Source organism: Dipteris shenzhenensis, chromosome 27, assembly GCF_047967505.1.
Source record: "Dipteris shenzhenensis isolate YYH24624 ecotype China chromosome 27, Dip_SZ_1.0, whole genome shotgun sequence".
NCBI classification, from domain to species: Eukaryota; Viridiplantae; Streptophyta; class Polypodiopsida; order Gleicheniales; family Dipteridaceae; genus Dipteris; species Dipteris shenzhenensis.
This window is the reverse complement of record NC_141622.1, coordinates 50,669,352-50,687,605: the sequence shown is the minus strand read 5'-3', so window position 1 is coordinate 50,687,605 and position 18,254 is coordinate 50,669,352. Positions and strand designations below refer to the sequence as shown.

General features: G+C 39.8%; 1 protein-coding gene across 1 annotated transcript; it reads left to right on the top strand.

Annotated features, from left to right (window-relative positions):
• The first annotated feature begins 3,023 nt into the window (after positions 1-3,023).
• On the top strand, positions 3,024-4,628 carry LOC147884456 (uncharacterized). The gene is made up of 2 exons (XM_087398995.1): positions 3,024-3,532; positions 3,918-4,628. Exons 1-2 carry the CDS (start codon positions 3,417-3,419, stop codon positions 4,195-4,197), a joined length of 396 nt encoding a protein of 131 aa, XP_087255121.1. The 5' UTR covers positions 3,024-3,416; the 3' UTR covers positions 4,198-4,628.
• The last annotated feature ends 13,626 nt before the right edge of the window (positions 4,629-18,254 follow it).

Below are 18,254 nucleotides of genomic sequence, written 5' to 3'. Positions count from 1 at the left end.
GAAGTTGGACCAAAGCAGAGGAGCAAAGAAAGGGGGTAGACCTACAGTAGGCTAGAGGACAAAAGAAATTCATCCAAAAGGTCCCACAATGGAGGGAGAGGGTAGTTGGACCAGAGTAGAGGAGCAAAGAAAGGGGGCAGACCTATAGTAGGCTAGAGGACAAAAGAAATTTGTCCAAAAGATCCCACAATGGAGGGAGAGGGCAATTGGACCAGAGCAAAGGAGCAGAGAAAGAGGGGACAAACCTGCAACACACCTAAGGAGAAGATAAATTCACCCACAAGGGCCCACAAAGAGATAAATGAGATTTGGGGATGATCAGGGGTGGGTGCACATGGGAGGGTGGTCAAGCATGGGTTAAGGGGGGGGAGGATGGTTTGGGTGGTCCCCAATGTAAAAAGAATAGCCAATAGGGGATCTATGCATGCCTACCATCCCTCCACCTCAACATACCATTGCCCCACACAAAGGAGCACTCTCATTGGTATGCCTCAAATCCCTCTCTAATCCTTGAAATTAGGAAACACTAATTGGAGGCCCTTTTGAGACCCCATTTCTCCCCTAATGCTAGTTACTACTTAGTGTCCTTTCAAAGGCTATAAGAGTTGGTGATTGAGAATCCCTCGTCTCAAACTATTGTAACTTTGATGTCTTTCACTTCCCTTTCTTCAAAAAAAGCTACTTGGTTTTAAAAAAGGAGGAAAAAAAAGTATGACCATTCTTTTAACCACCTTAGATGAGTTGAAGATGTATAAATGTACCAGTATTGGTGTATGTATGTGTCTTACTATCTTACATGGGGATGATAAAAATCTTGCTAAATTTGTTTCTAAAGTCTAGTACACTCTCATAATTTGATATTATCCCATATGGGCCTTTCATTCTTGGTTCTTCATGTGATCAAGTCCCTTAAAAGGCTAATCAACTAAGCACCTTGAGAAAGCAATCAATGTATGGTATTTCTATTGACATTGATCATAGAATCAAAGATGGAAGGGGATTATTAAATTTGGGGGACTTACGGGCCGACCCATTTATGGATAAGGGGGGGTTGAAAAAATACTTAGCTAATATAATTATGGTATGAAAATGTAAGGAGGGTAAATTCAAATTCCAACATGTGTACATACGAAATAGGGGTAAACAATTATGCATAAAAATGTAAGTGTTTAAATATAGGGCTATTTTAAATATGTGCTTGCTCGCACGTGTTTTATGGAGCTTTACATTGTGATCACCCCGATAAGATGCATGTGCGAACATTGGGTTAGGCAATAGTGATTTCTATGGAGCTTTCTAGACAAGAAAGTTAGAAGGTCAAGGATTTGGCTTATTTTAATCATCATGGGTACTTACTTGAGTTCACGAACATTGTATTCAACAATAGTGATTAGTCTAGATCCCTACAATTACAACTTAGATGTTCAAGATTTTGACCTAGTGCAATGATCATGGGGGGTTCTTAATTTCTTAAGAAAATAGGAGTTGATCATGCCCCTTGGGGTTTGTATGGGTATGGGAGCATATAGGGGGGAGGGCTCATTTTTCCCTGACCTACTTGAGAGATCATGGGTGCTCATATCACATCCAATGGGTAGACATGTCCTATAATTGGTCTTATGAGCTAGTGTATGGAAAAGCTAGCAAGTAGGAGTTGATCATGGCCTTGGGGGACTGTATGGTAGGTACTATGGACTAGGTGCATCCTCAAGACAAAGGTGGACAGTATGACCACTTTTGATAACTTAAGAAGAGGACCATAGAAATGAGAGTAAATTGCTAAGTATTAGGCAAGTATTGGGTTGAGCATATGTAACCTTGAATTGATTAGATTATTTACAACTAAGGAAGAAATAATTGATTGTCTTGAGACGTGAATATGATTTTGATTTATGAAGGTCCCTTTCTTGAATTTTATAGTTTTACAATAATAGAGGTGCCAAATCCACTTCCCATTCGATTTTGTTTAAGTATGAACTCTAATCAAGATCGCTAGTAAGCCATCTCAATCAAGTGTCTCATTTGTTTTGAATGACATATATTACAAAGATTCTCAATGTAAGGAATTTGATCTATGTAGTTTAACAAAAAATGTAGTCGAAAAGCTATTTATCGAATCTAACCATCTATGTAGCTCAACAACTATGTTATGCACTTCTTGAAGAGGTGTGTACTAGATTGGTGAGAAAATAAATAGAGATTGTGACATGAGTTTCAAAATAGTAATACGACATATGATCTATAATTTATCTATGCTTGACAAAAAGTTGACACCATTGGATTTGCATGAAGTGAATATGATGGGCCCTTATATTACGTTAGGAGCATTGTATTTGCATTTATTTTGAATTGAATATGACCCCCTTATATTGCGTTAGGAACTCTTCCTAATGGAAGCCATGTAGTTTGATTGTTAACTTTTTAAAGAATTCAATTGTAAATCCTATGGCATTACATTCGTGAAAATATTTTAACTTACATTTATATATAATATGTCAAACTTTTAAGTAAGTGTATTCTTATATACAATTCATAATTGTGGATGCTTATTGCAATTAGGGTGCCTAACCAATCAGATTCAGCTACCAAAGAGTTTTCAGGTCAACGTTCAGTTTCGAAGGGGGGAGGAAGCTTCCGCAAGCTTTGTGATGTCATCGCACAGATAATCAGATAAGCATCAAGTCACGAGGGCCACTGACCAGAACCTAGACGGTGAAAGGATTCAAAGGAGCACATGTCGCAAGACTTATTTATCATGAGATGATACAGTGGTACTGTTGTTTGAACGTTGGCCTTTTCTATACTACAGAATCTATAGCACTGCAGCAATGCTGCAGTATACCTTTTGTCTCGTCCAGACTGATGTTAACAGCCTACAGGGACCGCAACTTGGCTACAGTACGCTAGTTCCCCTGATCCAGCTCATAAACTGGGTTAGAACTTCGATGCTGATAAGATCGTCAGTTGTTGATCAGTCCGCATCAGCCGCCCTTAAACAAATGCGGAACCGGCGAAGGATTATTTGTAAGGGATCGAAGAAGATGAGTTCTGAGGTAAGGTGCAGTAGCGGCGTGACCAGGTTTTTGGTCTCACTCCACAATCGACAAACAGACCTGTAGATTTTGGTTTTGAAAAGGGGAGGGGACACGAGAGTGGAGAAGCTTAAGCGGAAAGGCCGTTGATGGCTTGTCACAGAGCCCACTAGAGATGCCCACGTTTAGTTCCGGGATGGTTTCAAGTATGCAGACCCTTCCCACGAGATACGGCCCAGGGCTCTTCTGGGGAGGAGATCATCGTGGCACTCGCGATTAAGAAGCATACATGTCTCTTAGCACGCTTCGAGCCTATTGAGCAAGGAAAAAGTCGAGCTGCACTTACAGCTGCATATTTCTGTTTCTTTGTGGTAGAACTAGCAAATGGCAAGATCTTTCTTGCTTACAGACGGCCTGATCGTAAAATTCACACGAGCAGCTGTCTCGGGCTTCAAGCAGACCGGCTTCTCTGCGCCCAGATCTAGTCTCTTTGAAACGCGGTGAGTTTGCTTTGAGAGCTTGCAAGGGAGAAATAGTCTGTTTGCAGGCCGGATTGTCGCGGAACGAATGACGATTGATTGGGGAGTCATTATAATTTGTTCGTAGACGCGTAGAGTGATGCATCACAATTGCCGTGCTCTTCTTGGTCATAATTTTACGCAAGTGGTGATTTTGTGTGTGGCTCTTCCATGCAGTTTAATCAGGTCATATATCCTTCAACATGTAGATTCTTATCAAAAGATGTGTAATTAGAGCATATGCCGAAGGATTCTGAGAGGAATCATATATAACGGCTTGTCTTGGAGAGAACGAGCAGGAATCCAGAAGATGTGCCCGGCTCTTCCAGGGGGACGTGGTGCTGATTTGTGTGTGCTATTTGCGCAGTTTCTACTCAAATTGGGCGGAGGTCGAAGCAGGATCAGCCAACGGGGAAATGAAGGAGGGAGTAAGCACAGGTGCAGAATCGAGGGCAGAGTCATTGGGAGGCAGAAGTTGTGCGGGCAGCAAGAGCTGGTGGGCACCTCACGCATCGACAGGAGTGTGGGTGCCGGAGGGCCAAGAATTACAGACGCACAGCCGTGATTCCAACGATCATCAGCAGGCCTGGTTCCGGGAAGACGTTCATGTTGGCTACAGCACCGATCACCAACAGCAAAGTACTTAATTGCTTAGAAACACGCTGGCCTAGCAGTATGGATATAGGGGTCACGGCATATACCCTTCATCTCATTTTCACCTCGCAAAGACCTCTTCCAATTTGCGAATGCTTCAATGGTGGTTGGCTCGAGTGTCCATCTTTGTTCCAATAATATAAGATTGAAAGTTATCTTGATGGGAGATAAAGCCCACATGAATGATGTCCAAGTGGAAGCTTGGCACTTAATCCGAGGTGTCACGGTTCAATTCATTTGGAGAATCACGAACGAAGTGGTTTTTCAGGAGTCCCAATTCCATTTGATCTTCACTTTTATATCCGTAGGGAGACGGTCTACTAGGGATGCTAAAGCTCTAAGTGCATCGTTGTAAGTTCGAGTGCAACTTCAAAGCTGCCTAGTTTTCTTATTGTACTCTCTTTTCTAATATAACTATCCTTTTAGTTCCACAAAGACACCGCTTTTGTTCCCACTCATTCTAGCTCTTTTTGGCCTATGGAAGGTTGGGATTTTTTTGTTTATAGAAGGTTGGGATTTTTTTGTTAAGTGGCCCAATGGCATGTTTGTTCACCAATCAAGTTAGACAGTACATTAGTGTGGACTTTTAATATCCCTAGTGCCTCTCTCTCTCTCTCTCTCTCTCTCTCTCTCTCTCTCTCTCTCCTATAACAAGGTGGCAAGCAATAATCCATTTCAAGAATTGTAGATTGAGATTTTAAATATGTCCAAATTTATCTTCAAATGTGTAGCTGTTAAAAATTTTAGATATTTAGATTTGATCCATATTCATCTATAAATTACTCCAAACGTGGTACAATCTATTTGAAGAGCAAGTAGTTACCACCTTGGGACAAAGTCTAAAGCATAGATGCTCAATTAAATCGTATGTGATTTTGACATTGAAAAATGGAGAAATATTGGAAGAGACAATACACACGAATGTAATGATTGCCATGAGATATGATGCAAGGTCCATAAGGGCCTAGCCCCCTTACATGTATAAGGAGTAGTATTTTTGCTAACCCTTGGTTAACCCACTGATTGGGGTCAGGTTATGATTACTCGGGTCAAGTCAGCTCCGATCGAGAGCACGCAAGCAAGCAAGATTGGGCTTTGGCCAACACAATGGTCAGGTGGTGCATCTCCAAGTTACTAGGAAGGGAAAAGGGCAAAAAATGTTGATGAAGCAATCATAGTGGAAGTTCAGCAGATTGAAGGAAACCTTTAGGAAGGTTGCATAGCTTGACCATTTGAGTTTGAGTCTAGAGTCATAGTATATAGGAAATGCTCATAGATTGTAATGGGCCCCTTTAGTACTAGTTCCAGGCTTATTTTACGGCTTGAATCAAGGAGTCTTATGCCTCACAAGTGGGAGTGAGGGTCACCATAGTCTTGGCTCTATGGCTAGGCCATTTGTAATTCTTATTACCTAATACAAGTGTGTTGCATTGCTATATTGTTATTTTCCATTGATTATATTTTTGGCTGGCTGGGCTCTGGCTCAAGTGCTTAATCGCCCGTCTCCATATGATTTTGCTCATGCAACACAAAACCCAATTGTTAGTGTTTTCCATTGATATCTGTTTTTGTATCCTGAGAAAGGTAGAAAATCCTAGCAGAGCAACCTAAGGATTGCAAGAAAGAACATCTTCCTATTCAGCCGACCCCACAGATTTGGGCATAGGGTTATTAGTCAAACCGAGACGATCAACGTTTGGTGATTGGCTGGAGAAAGATGTGCTAAGAGTTTAGGTGGACAATTGAGTAGATTCAAGCATTGTGCTCTACAAAATCAAGTGCATAGATTTTCAAAATATACTGATTCGAGAAGAGCTACAAAAACAGTAGATATCTACAAGTGCCTTGAGATGATTTTAGAATCTTACAAACCTATTTGACTATTGGTGTTTAGAATGAGGATTTTTTTAGGCGACCCTTCACATCATTTAGGCACTAAACATTGTCTAAAACACATTTGGAGAGGAGACAGATATATGCAGTTAGAAGAGAAGAGCATCTGCGTCAAACTAGAAGAGGTTGGCAAAATTTGGATGACCAACAAAACTCTGAAATTGGAGTAAAATTGGTGCTCACAAAGATAGTGAGTACACATTGATGGGATTGGGATATAAAGCTGCTTGCCACATTATTGATCATCATCTTGGTAAACCAAAATCAACCAAGAAAAATATTGCAATAGCTAGTTGAGCTAGATGAGTTGTGTGTTTGAGTTGTGTAGTCATAGCAGATAATACAGAGATGATACAGAGGTAGTTGGAAGAATCTAAAGAAGGGAATGTTAGTGTTTTTGTATAATGCAAAGGTAGGACCATTATAAACCAATATCAAACTTGGTTGGAATGGGCCATACATGTTGATTGATGTTCATAACAATGGTACAGTTCAATTGTCTAATTTGCAAGGTCAAGTGATTCCCTAGTCAATCAATGGAGGTCGAGTCAAGCCATATTGAGTTGATATAGTGAGTTTAGTGACAATGAGAAATTCAGGGTTCCTGGTGGAGAATCCCTTAATCTCATCATAACCAAGTATAATCATGAGAGTAAATGTGAGTTTGCTCTGGCCGAGGTGTCAGATGAGACACTAAATTTGGTGGTGCATCTTCTCTAATGAGTTGTTATCATAGTATTTTCTCAAGGGGTTCACCTCAAAAAAATTTGTGTACCATGTGCATTCAAAAGGAGGGATATTTTAATCCAACCTTTTGAAAAAATTGACATCATTACGATAACAAAAGGGGTTTTTAATATAAATTTTGGAAAAAATCGCTCAGTTCATAACTAAAGAGGGATGTTTTATTGTATGGATAATTTTAGTTGAGGGGTTTTTTAAATATCCCTTGAACGCAGATGATACATACAATTTCTTAATAGTGCACCCCATTTTGTTATGCATTCATTTTTTGTGTCTGTTTCGAGAACACTTGTTACAATTCTCTTAGAAACCCATCTCTTTTAAGTCCTTCTTCACTGTTGTAGACTTTATTTTGTCTGGTTTTGTGGAAGCATCCTCCTTGTCACTTCCTTCAACCTTGTTTTTTTAACTTTTTCTTGGCAAGCGCCTTTTTCTCTAATGCCATAGATCTATTTAGCAACTATTTATATGTTTTTGTTAGGCTGACAAATTTTGGAGACCTCAGATCAATATGAGTGTAGCTTGTGATCGACACACAAAGTGAAGGACCTAGTATTCTATTTCTTGGAAATGGTATAGGAGGAAGTCCTAGGTGTCCTCTAACTCAACACTGCTCTGTGTCATGAGCTTTTGGTAACTCGACTATAACTATGGATCAATTCTTGGTTTGAAGCCTGGCCAAGGCTTTGGCTTTATTCTTGCTCCACCTCAGACTCATGGGTAGATCTTCTTTGTTGTTCCTAGTTTGAGGCATGTTCTACCTCTGTACCAGATTCTTATCTTCTACTTGAGTATCTACACTGGTGTCTTAGTCCATAACAAATTCATTGGACTCCTTAGAAACTAGAATGTTTGTGAATGACTACGTGGAATCCTCCTGCCAGAACCTGAAAGTTGCTTCTCTATCAAAGGCCTCAAGTTGTCTCCTTTTACCTCAAGCATACTTAGCTTGTCCATTACATCGAAGGTAGTAGTTGTAGAAACTCGGTGTATGACCATCAAATCTTTTGTCAATAACTCAAATAGTTCATTCATAAAATGACTTCCTTTATCATTGACAAATTTGATTGGCCATCCAAAATAATGGATAATATTCTCAAAAAAGAATTCGGTTATAGTTTGAGTTGGGTTGTTCCTTACAGCTTTGGCCCCAACCCACTTAGCAGCATAATCTATAGGTGCTAGGATGTATTTCTTTTATGTGATTCTATTCTATGAATGGACACATAAAATCAAGTCACAAATCTTGGAATGCTTCCCACAGCTCACTTGGTCACAAAGGCACATGAACTGGAGGAAGAAATTGACTTGTACACTAATAAACATCACAGTGAACACTATGAGCATGGGTGTCCTTAAATAATGTACTCCACCACAATCCAAATTGCAAAACTTTCAAGCAATAATCTCTCCACAAAAGTGACTTCTTGTCGGGCTTGTGTGGGCCTCATTAAGTACTTTAGCTTGCTCATGTTGAAAAACCTATCTTCTTAGGATACCATCATCACCTTGATGATATAATTTCCTACTAATCAAGCTGCATTTGTAGGCCTTCAAGGCCAACTACCTATGCTTGTCCTTTACCATGTGCTCTAAAAAAGTTCACTTAGATAACTTGTGTAGCATCTCATCATACTTAGTTTCATGAGGTCAACATCAAACAAAGGAGCATCTAGGAACCACTAGTAGTAGCACCCATACTATAATCTAAGGCTAGTAACCTAGACAAACAATTAGCTCCTACATGTGATTTTTTAGGCTTATGAATAATTCTCAAATTGAATTCTTCTAATAATAGCATTCATCTGAGCAATCTACCTCATTATTTTATTGATAAGGTATAGCAGATCCGAATGACAACATATCTAAGATAAACTATTTTTTGAGAAAATAGTGTCAAAAGTATTGCACATGATAAATCATACCAAGAACTTCACATTGGATTGTATTGTAATTGCAGTCGGGTTGTGTCATCAAGTGGCTTGCATAATAGACTTGGTAATCCAACTTTCCATCTGGCTGATCCAATATGACACCAATGGGATATCCAAAAGCGTCTATGTGAACATGAAAGATAACATGATAGCTCGGTTGTCTGAGAATGGGTTTTTCGATGCATGCTTCTTTAGTGTGTGAAATGCAATAGACAACTCATCATACCATTGCAATTTAGTGTCATTCTTGGTCAGCTTTATAGTGGAGTTGCTATCTTAACAAAATCCTGCATACATCTCCTAGAAAAACTAATTAACCCCATAAAATTCCTCAATTGAGTTAAAGTATTAGGTTCAATCATCTTTTCTTTATCTCGGATTATCTGGGTGGATCCTAGTTCCTCTCGGGAAATGACATGACCAAGTAAAATACCAACTTAGACATGGAAAATAATTTCGGTAGGATTAAAGGAGATGCACTTTCTTGCATCTATCAAAAAGTTTTCCAAGATAAGTAAGATGCATAGAGACAACCAAATAAGAAAAAAAGTAATCCATATATTAATAACAATGAACTCAGTCAAGTAGTCCATGGAGTTTTCTACCATAAACCTCTACAAAGATGAAGGTGCAGTTCTAAGTCCAAATGGCATACTTGATTTGTGTCATAAACATGCAATTTATTAATAAAAGAAAATTTAGTCTGATCCTAAGGTGAAATAAAAATTTGATTGTAGCCACTATAACCATCCATGAATGAGTACATCTCCAGTGCTTGCAACTTGGTCAACAATGCCATCTATGAATGGAATGGGACACAGGTTTGGTATAGTATGAGCATTCAACTTTTTGTAATCCACACATACTCTGAGTTTTCCATGTTTCTTTGGTACCATTACAATAGGAAATAGCAAGTGACTTCTATCAATGGCGTAGATGAATCCTTCTTGAATGTACTTACCTAGCTTAGCTTTAACCTTCTTAACATAGTAAGGCTTCATTTTGTATCTTTTTTTTCTGATAGGATTTGCATTTGGGACAAGTGGGATTCTATACTGACAATGTTTAGAGGATCTCCTTTCAGTATAAATCCAAGTAAAGAAATCTATATGTTTCATGAACAAGTCTTTTACTACTTGAATCCAACCATAAACTATTTGTGGTTCCTCTTCTATTCCCAGATTGAATTCTTTTGTTGGCTCCAAAATCAAGTGTTTGAAACTAAGCCAAGTAACTGTCAGCATTGGCTCGGCTAATTCTCTTTCACCACCCACGTCTTCAATGAAGTTGCTTGTATTAAGGTCTACTTTTCTACATCTTTTTAGCTTTTATATTTTGTTAAGCTTGATAACTACCTAGAATAGGTCAAGCTCTCCAATAGGTAGGATTTGAAGCTACATTAATTGAGTTTCAAATCTTTTAGAAATTGATCTCAAACTTCCAACATTTTGGCATGTAATTTTTTTGGGACTTTGCTCGGATTAGTCAGAAAATTAACTTTTACATCTTCAGTCTTGATGGTCATCAACTCGAACTCCAGTTTGTGAGACCTTAGCACTTTTCAACCAGGGTCTACTAAGTAATATTGGGCAGACATTCTCTTCCATTGGAATCACAAGCAGACTAGTAGTGGAAAGTATACCACCAATGGAATTCACTAAATCCAAAGGCATACATGTTGGTTCCATGGGTCACTAATCTACAATGCAAACTCAAAATGGAGAAAGATTTAGATACTTGAGATTTAATGACCTCAAAATAGGTTCCAAGATTATATTCACTCTGGAACCACCATCCAGAATCACACTCGACATATTTTGCTTCTTGGTCTTCATAGTGATCACTTGAACTTCTTAATCCTCTATTAGGGTGTCAATAATGAGAATGGTTATTAGGGAATCCACTTCTTCAATAGGCTTCTCCTTGGCTTAGAGATGACATAGGAAGAATTCTTTGTAATATGGAGCAATCTTTAATAGTTCAACCACTGTGAGGCTAATCTTCATATTTCAAAATATCTTCCATGCCTTTGATGTTTTGTTAGTAACTCGGTTCATCCTATGAGTTGCTTGTGGAAGCTCCAGACGAGATATCAACTAGTCGTGTCACACTCAAATTAGGAGTCAAGTATACAACTAGTCGTGTCACACTCAAATCAGATGGCAAGTCTACAATTGGTGCGTTGCCCTTTAGTTCTTGGGATATCCAAGATGCAGATTACTTTTGTGCCTTCCACTTGATGTTTCCTGATGTTGAGGAGGATCTTTGTCTTTGACCACTGGGCCTTACAACCGAGTAATTGTGTTAGCATCCACCAAGTTTGGCATTTGAGATCCACTTCCTATCTTTTCATATTACTTCTTAAGAATTCTAGGATGCTCTTACCACAATGGACACTCGGCCTTGGTGTAGTTACCATTACAAAAGTAACACAAAATTTATGATGGGCCTTGGTTCTTATCTTTGCCATTCTTCCCTTTACTAGGATCGCCTTGCTTGGGTTTATACGGGTGTCTTTCCTTTTCCTTAGGCTTAGTTTCCACCTGGTTTGTTCTACATTCATTCTTTATATGTCCTTTTCTAGAACATGTTTTGAACCATTTTTAATTTGAGATTTGTTTCTTTCAAAAACTCATATTTTTCTAAGGCCTTCTTTGTGAAAACATGGATCGTGCCTGGCTAGTCTAGATACATGAAGAGAAAGATGATCAAGGAGGATCAAAGCACGTAAGAAACACCATGAGACATAAAGTAGGAGACACTCAATCTATTCCAAATGTACTTCAACAATACAAGAGAGGCTTATTGTACAAAGATAGCCTTTAGAATATTCAAACCGTGTGTTATACTCTGATCCACATCTCACCTAGTGGTAGCCCTTATTTACTCCACATCTTCTCATGTAGTCCACATTCTTGGGTGGCTACTTTAATTCACACAACACCATACCTTAGTTCATAACTTTTCCTCTAATTATGTGCATATGGAAAAATATTTCCCAATGCCTCCCCTTGGTGCTTTGATGCATTGGCTACTACAAGGTGTTAGATGTGAATTTACAAAAGTCCATGACCTCCCCTTAGTGCATACTTGCTTTTTAAGGTGCTCAAGTGTGGTATGACAATGTGATCAATACCTCCCTTGTAAGACTACATAGCTACTCTCAGGTGGTCAGGTGATACTAAAAACCATGGTCTACTCATTTGTTTGGTTACCTTTGCAAAATATGGGCGAAATTCGACACAGTTTGCTTCTTAATACATTTTGTCATTATTGTCATTCTACTCATTGCTTGATGATGACACCACCATTAGGGGGGGTTTGAGGTCTCAAAAGGGCCTCATAAGGAATAGATTAAGGAAGAATTTAAGTTAAGCAAAAGTGACCTACTATGGTAACCCAAGGCAATAAGGGACCCCTGGCATTTACTAAGCTGACATGGGTCATCTTGGCCCTTGGATGGAGGATGGATCAAGGGCCTAGGATGCCTTGGATGGGGCCAAGGTTGACTTTAGTGGCCTCCAAATCTGACAAGGGGAAGGCATAATAAAGAGGGATACTGCGCTTCATTGTAGGCCATTAGATCTATTCAAGATCTATGGTGGAGATGGAGATGCTTCATGAAGGGCTAAGATTGAGGTGCTTCATGGAGGGTGGAGATCACAAGATCAGAATGGATGGACCGGATTGAAGCGCCATATTAGATGGCCTAGATTGAAGCGCCTCTTTCTCTCACCTCCTCCCTTGGATCCATGCTTGATCTATGGCCCATATTGATGTGGGGGTTAAAGGTCACTATGCCTTTACCCCGGTTATGTACAATACTCAAACACATATATAAATGAATGAAAAAGATCTTAATGGTTGTGCCTTTACCTCAGTTATGTACAATACTCAAACAAATATATAAATGAATGAAAAAGAAGATTAGGGTGTTCTGCACCCACCAAAGCTTGTGTGGCTCTCTGTTTCTCTCTCTCCCTCTTCCATTCTTGCTTTTGTAGAGAGCACTCTCAATTGAAGTGCCTTTTGCATCCATCCCCTCCCTTGGTTCCATCCCATCCGCTCCCTTGGATCCACCCCTTGATCTATGGCCTAGATTAAAGCACACTTTTCTCTCATCCCCTCCCTTGGATCTACCGCTTGATCTAATCGTTGGGATTGATCTACCATAAATTTAAATATGACCCTTGGATTGGAGACTAGATCAATGGATAGGAGTGTAGACTAGGGGTGAGAGGTCTCCCAATCCATAAATACACAACATGTCCTTTTGTACACCTCAATGTACCATTGTCCCACACAAAGGAGCACTCTCATTGGTACACCCCAAATCCCTCTCTAATCCCTTGAAATTAGGAAACACTAATTGGAGGCCCTTTTGAGACCCCAAATCTCCCCTGATGGTAGTTGACTTGCTGATGCTTCAATCTGTAGTCTTCTTCTTTGTGTTCTAGCTTCTTGCAATGGTTAAATTGTGGCTTGTTATTCAATCTAAATCACTTTGATAGTAACCCATCCTTCTGTAATGGTGACACTTATTTGGTGTGGGTTTGTTATTTGCTAAAGAGTGCTTTTTCTTCATAGTTGTTGCTATGTGTTGGTGCAGATGTCAATGTTGATGCCTTTAACTCTCTTTCTTTCTTAGTTAGAGATGACACACATTCCTCAAATTTTGGATCTAGAAGATTCTTTAAAGTGGTTTTCAATGTATTGTATTCTTCAGGCGAGGATTTCAAGCACGTCATTTTCTCCTACCTTTGAATTTATCCCTTCCAATTGGGTCATGATGGTTTTGAACCTTGTTCACAAATTATGCCATGGATTCATTAAAATTCATGTGCAAACCATAGAATTCAATCATAATGTAAATTTCTTGGTTCTTTGGCTTTGCTCCAAATACATTGTTCAACTCATCCCATGCATCTTTCCCATGATCTTTCAAGTCTATGTGATGGGTCATGTTTGGACCCCAATGTAACATAATCAGTGATAGTGCTTCTTCATCTTTTTCCTTCCAAGTTTCACTCTATGCACTAGGAATGTCTTCTTTAACAATTTTCCAAAGCTTGTGGTGCATCAAGGGATACCTCATAAACCTTGAAAAACTAATTATTTTGCCTTTTTGCAGTGTGCAAATTCTTTCTAAATTAAAAGTTAAGGCTTGTCAAAGTTTGGATCAAGGAGAGGCGTCCAATTGATGATGAGGCTTGAGGGATCTCAGAGATTTTGAGCCCCAAATAGTCTAAGCCTTGGATGCGCAAGGCCAACAAAAGTGCTATTTAGGAACCGCCGGTTAGGAACACCTCCTAATTCCAAGAGATTAGGGTGTTCTGAACCCACCAAAACTTGTGTGGCTCTCTATTTCTCTCTCTCCCTCTTCTGTTCTTGCTTCCGTTGAGAGCACTCTCAACTAGTATCAGAGCTCGGGTGATCTAGCTGAGAATGCATGAATGCTTGGAAGCTCAAACAACTCTGTGGGAGGAAGGAGAAGCTCTATGGGAAGCTTTGTGGATGACTTTACTTGCATCCGAGTGTGCAGAGACTTGGAGGAACCTTTGGAAAAGTCACTTTGGCTTTGCGAGTGGTTTTGAGAGCCTGTTAAGTGTTTTCAAAGAAAAAGTCATTTTTAAAGCTTTTCCCTGTTCCTTCGACAACAGAGACTCCGTATTGACTTGTAGAGGCAAGTATTGCCTGGTTTTGGTGTCCATTTCACTTTAAGAGCTTGGAAACACCTTCATTCTTAAATTTGGGATCATTTTGTTGGATTTCTGACTCACTGTGCCAGTTTCAACGTTTTTCTCTCTGAGTATTGGAACTCAAGTTTGGAGCAACCATTTGCAGATCTGTCACTTCTGGTGGACTCAGGAGGTCTAAAACTTCTATGTTTCTCATCATTCGCACTCCAGTGGAGTTTACAAATAGCTCAGTTTCCAAAAACGTTTTTCAATCTATGTGTTGGACCCAGTGATTGGGACCAAGGTTTCCAAAACCGTCTGTCCCATTGCATTTCAGACGCCTAAAAATCCCTACCTATCAGTTCTTGCATAATTCGGTGGAGTATTTTTAGATTCATAGATCTCTGTGTATTAGATTTCATCTCTCTGTTATGCATTTTTCATTCTAAGGTTTTGAAACCTTAGATTTATGCCACATGGCAGTGGATAAGTGTTGACTCCCATTTCTCACTCATCGGTTGGGATTTTGGAGTTCCAACAGAAGAGAGATATTGCGAGATTGTCTTGCTGAGTCTGATTATGCAATGGCACCCATGTTTTGAGGCATCTCAAGTTCTATTTTTAGTAGCAGTCATTTCCGTGGGACCATGATTTCTTGAGCATACCTTATGCATATCACTTTGGTTGCAGTTTGAGCCATGTGCGCTCATTTGTGGTGTGCATTGGGTTGCAATGGATGATTTATAGGCCATTTGGATGCAATGCGATCCTTATTGGATGCGTTGATAGGCCCAGATTGCCTTGTGGGATGCTATTTTTTATGGACGCTTTGCTCATGGATGCTATTTTATGCTGAGGGACAACTTTGACACATTGTAGGTGATGCACTGATAGTGTTATGCTCTCTTGGATGAGATATTGTTGATGAATATGCCCATGGACGGTGTTTATGCTTGAGCCATTTGGCACTTATTGGCATTCTGGATTGCCATTACAGTTGGCATTTTCTTTTGGGCCAGATTTGCTCATATGGATGCATAGTACATGCACATGAGTCAACTATATCTTTTGATGCTTTGAGCTTTGAGTTTTGCTAATATTTCACTCTATTGTGGCATACACATTTGGGTGCACCTGGTATTTGGTGTGATTCTCTCTCGCAGGCATTAGCATTTGGGATTTTGCTTCATTTGCATCATGGCATCCTCTTCCATGTTTGAAAAGGAGTTTTTTAGCATTAAAAAGTTTGATGGGACAAACTTTTCTTTGTGGAAAGAATAGATAAGGGTTGTGCTTATTCAAAAGAAGTAGATTAAACCCTTGGCAGGGATTGAAGCTAAGCATGTAGATATGTCTGAGGATGATTGGAATGAGTTGGATGCATTAGCAAAGTCTACTATTAGACTTCATCTTGCAGATTCAATTTATTTCACAGTAGTAAATGAGCAAACTACGGAAGATTTGTGGAAGAAACTATGTGCCACTTATGAGAAGGAAACTACCTCTAATAAAGTTTACCTCATGAAGAGGTTGTTTGAGCTGCAGATGAAGAAAGGGGTCTCCATTGCTTCTCACTTGAATGAATTCAATATTATTTTCAGCCAGCTTTAGGCTCAGAAGATGAATTTCGATGCGAAGACTAAGGCAATATTACTCTTATGTTCATTGCCATCCTCATGGGATACCTTCTGTACAGTTGTCAGTAACTCTGCACCTGGTAGAGTACTGAAGTTTGATGATGTTGTGGGTAGCTTGTTGACCGAGGAGATTAGACCGAAGTTTATGGATGGCAATAAGTAGGATGCAGCCTTAAATATGCAAAGGGGCAATAGATCACAGTTCAAGGGGAAGTCCCAAGAAAAAGGGAAGTCTCGTAGCAAATCCAAGGCACGGAACATTGAGTGTTACCACTATGGCAAGAAGGGCCATATGAAAAAGGATTACTACAAGCTGAAAAGAGATCAAAAGGATAAGAAAAAGAATGCAAATTGGGGTGCAAATCAAAAGGAAAAGAGTCCAAGGGAGGACAAAGGAAAAGTGAAGATCGAGGAGATCAATGCAGTCACACATGATAGTGTTGACAATGACATTCTCTTCATGTCTAGTTTATTTGCAGAGTTGCTTACCACTTCAGATGATGCATATTCCCAGGATTGGATTTTGAATTCTGGTGCTTCATTCCATGTTACTCCCCATAGGGAATGGTTCTCCACTTTTCACACCACTTTTGGCTTTCAGAGTTGGAAAATTCAGAAGGCTCTATGCTTTTGGCCAAGGGTGCCAAGTGTAGGACTTTGTATCCCTTACATGTATCAGGGGTGTTTGATCATGTTGTTGCAATAATCGAGCAACCAAGAACTTCTTTATGGCATTGCCGGTTGGGCCATATGAGCGAAAATGGGATGAAACTCTTATGCCGTTTGGGTTATGTACTGCATTTGAGTTTCTCTGATTTTGAATTTTGTGAGCACTGTCTCTAAGGGAAGCAGACTAAATCAGCCCATAAAAGAAGGGGAAAGAAAGAGTTTGAAAAGCTTGATTTGGTGCATTCAGACATATGTGGTCCCATGCCTACACGGTCATTAGGCAGGGCTGAATACTATGTGACATTCATTGATGATGCAACTAGGAAAGTGTGGGCTTATGCTATAGCTCGAAAGAGTGATGTGTTCCAGGTATTTTAGAAATGGCTGGCCTTGGTTGAGAATCAGTCAGGTAGAACGCTTAAATGCCTATGGACTGACAATGGTGGAGAGTATCTCTCTCATGACTTTCAGCATTTCTGTGATACACATGGGATTAAGAGGGAGCTCACATTCCCTCATACTCTAGAGCAAAATCCAGTTGTAGAAAAGATGAACCGTACCATTCAAGAAAGGTTGCAATGCATGCTTTCCAATGCAAGCCTTTATGGTGGTTTTTGGGCTGAGGCAATGAAGACTGCAGTACATGTAATCAATAGATCACCTAGTAAGAGTTTGGATGGTGGTATTCCTAAAGAGGCATGGAGTAGCAAGAAGCCCTCTTACTCTCATTTGCGTATATTTGGGTGTGAGGCATATGCACATGTGCTAAAAGAGCTTCTCCAGAACCAAAGAACATCATAGACAGCCATGATGTAGTCTTCATCAATGAGAAGAAGATGCATAAGGCACCCATGAGGGATGTGGAAATGAGGAGAATCACTTTCCAGGATGTGAATCCATCTGCATATGTTGATAGACAGCAAGCTGTCCATGCACCAAATGTGCAAGAAATGGTACCACCAAGTACTCCCATAGGTATACAATCAAGGTAGATGATGGATAATCTATTGGTGGAAATGATGAGCCAAATGTGGCTGATATGCAAGTGGGACAGCAAGCTGAAATGTCCTTGAGAAGATCATCTAGAGTGTCTAGACCACCTGATGGGTTTGTTAGAGGGGTAGACTATGTGATGCTTACTGATTGCGGGGAGCCTTCTTACTACAGAGAGGCTATGATGCGCGAGGATCAATGCAAGTGGGAGTATGCTATGCAATCAGAGATGAGTTCACTTATGAAGAATAAGACTTGGGACTTGGTTTCTTTGCCACATGGAAAGAAAACATTGCCATGTAAATGGGTCTACAAGATGAAGGTCACAGGTGATGATGTGCCTAGGTACAAGGCCCGTTTGGTCGCTAAAGGGTTGGACTTTGATGAGATATTCTCTCCAGTTGTGAAGATGACCACACTTAGACGCGCTTAGACTAGTGGCAGTAGAGGATATGGAGCTTATGCAGATGGATGTCAAGACAGCTTTCTTGCATGGGAATCT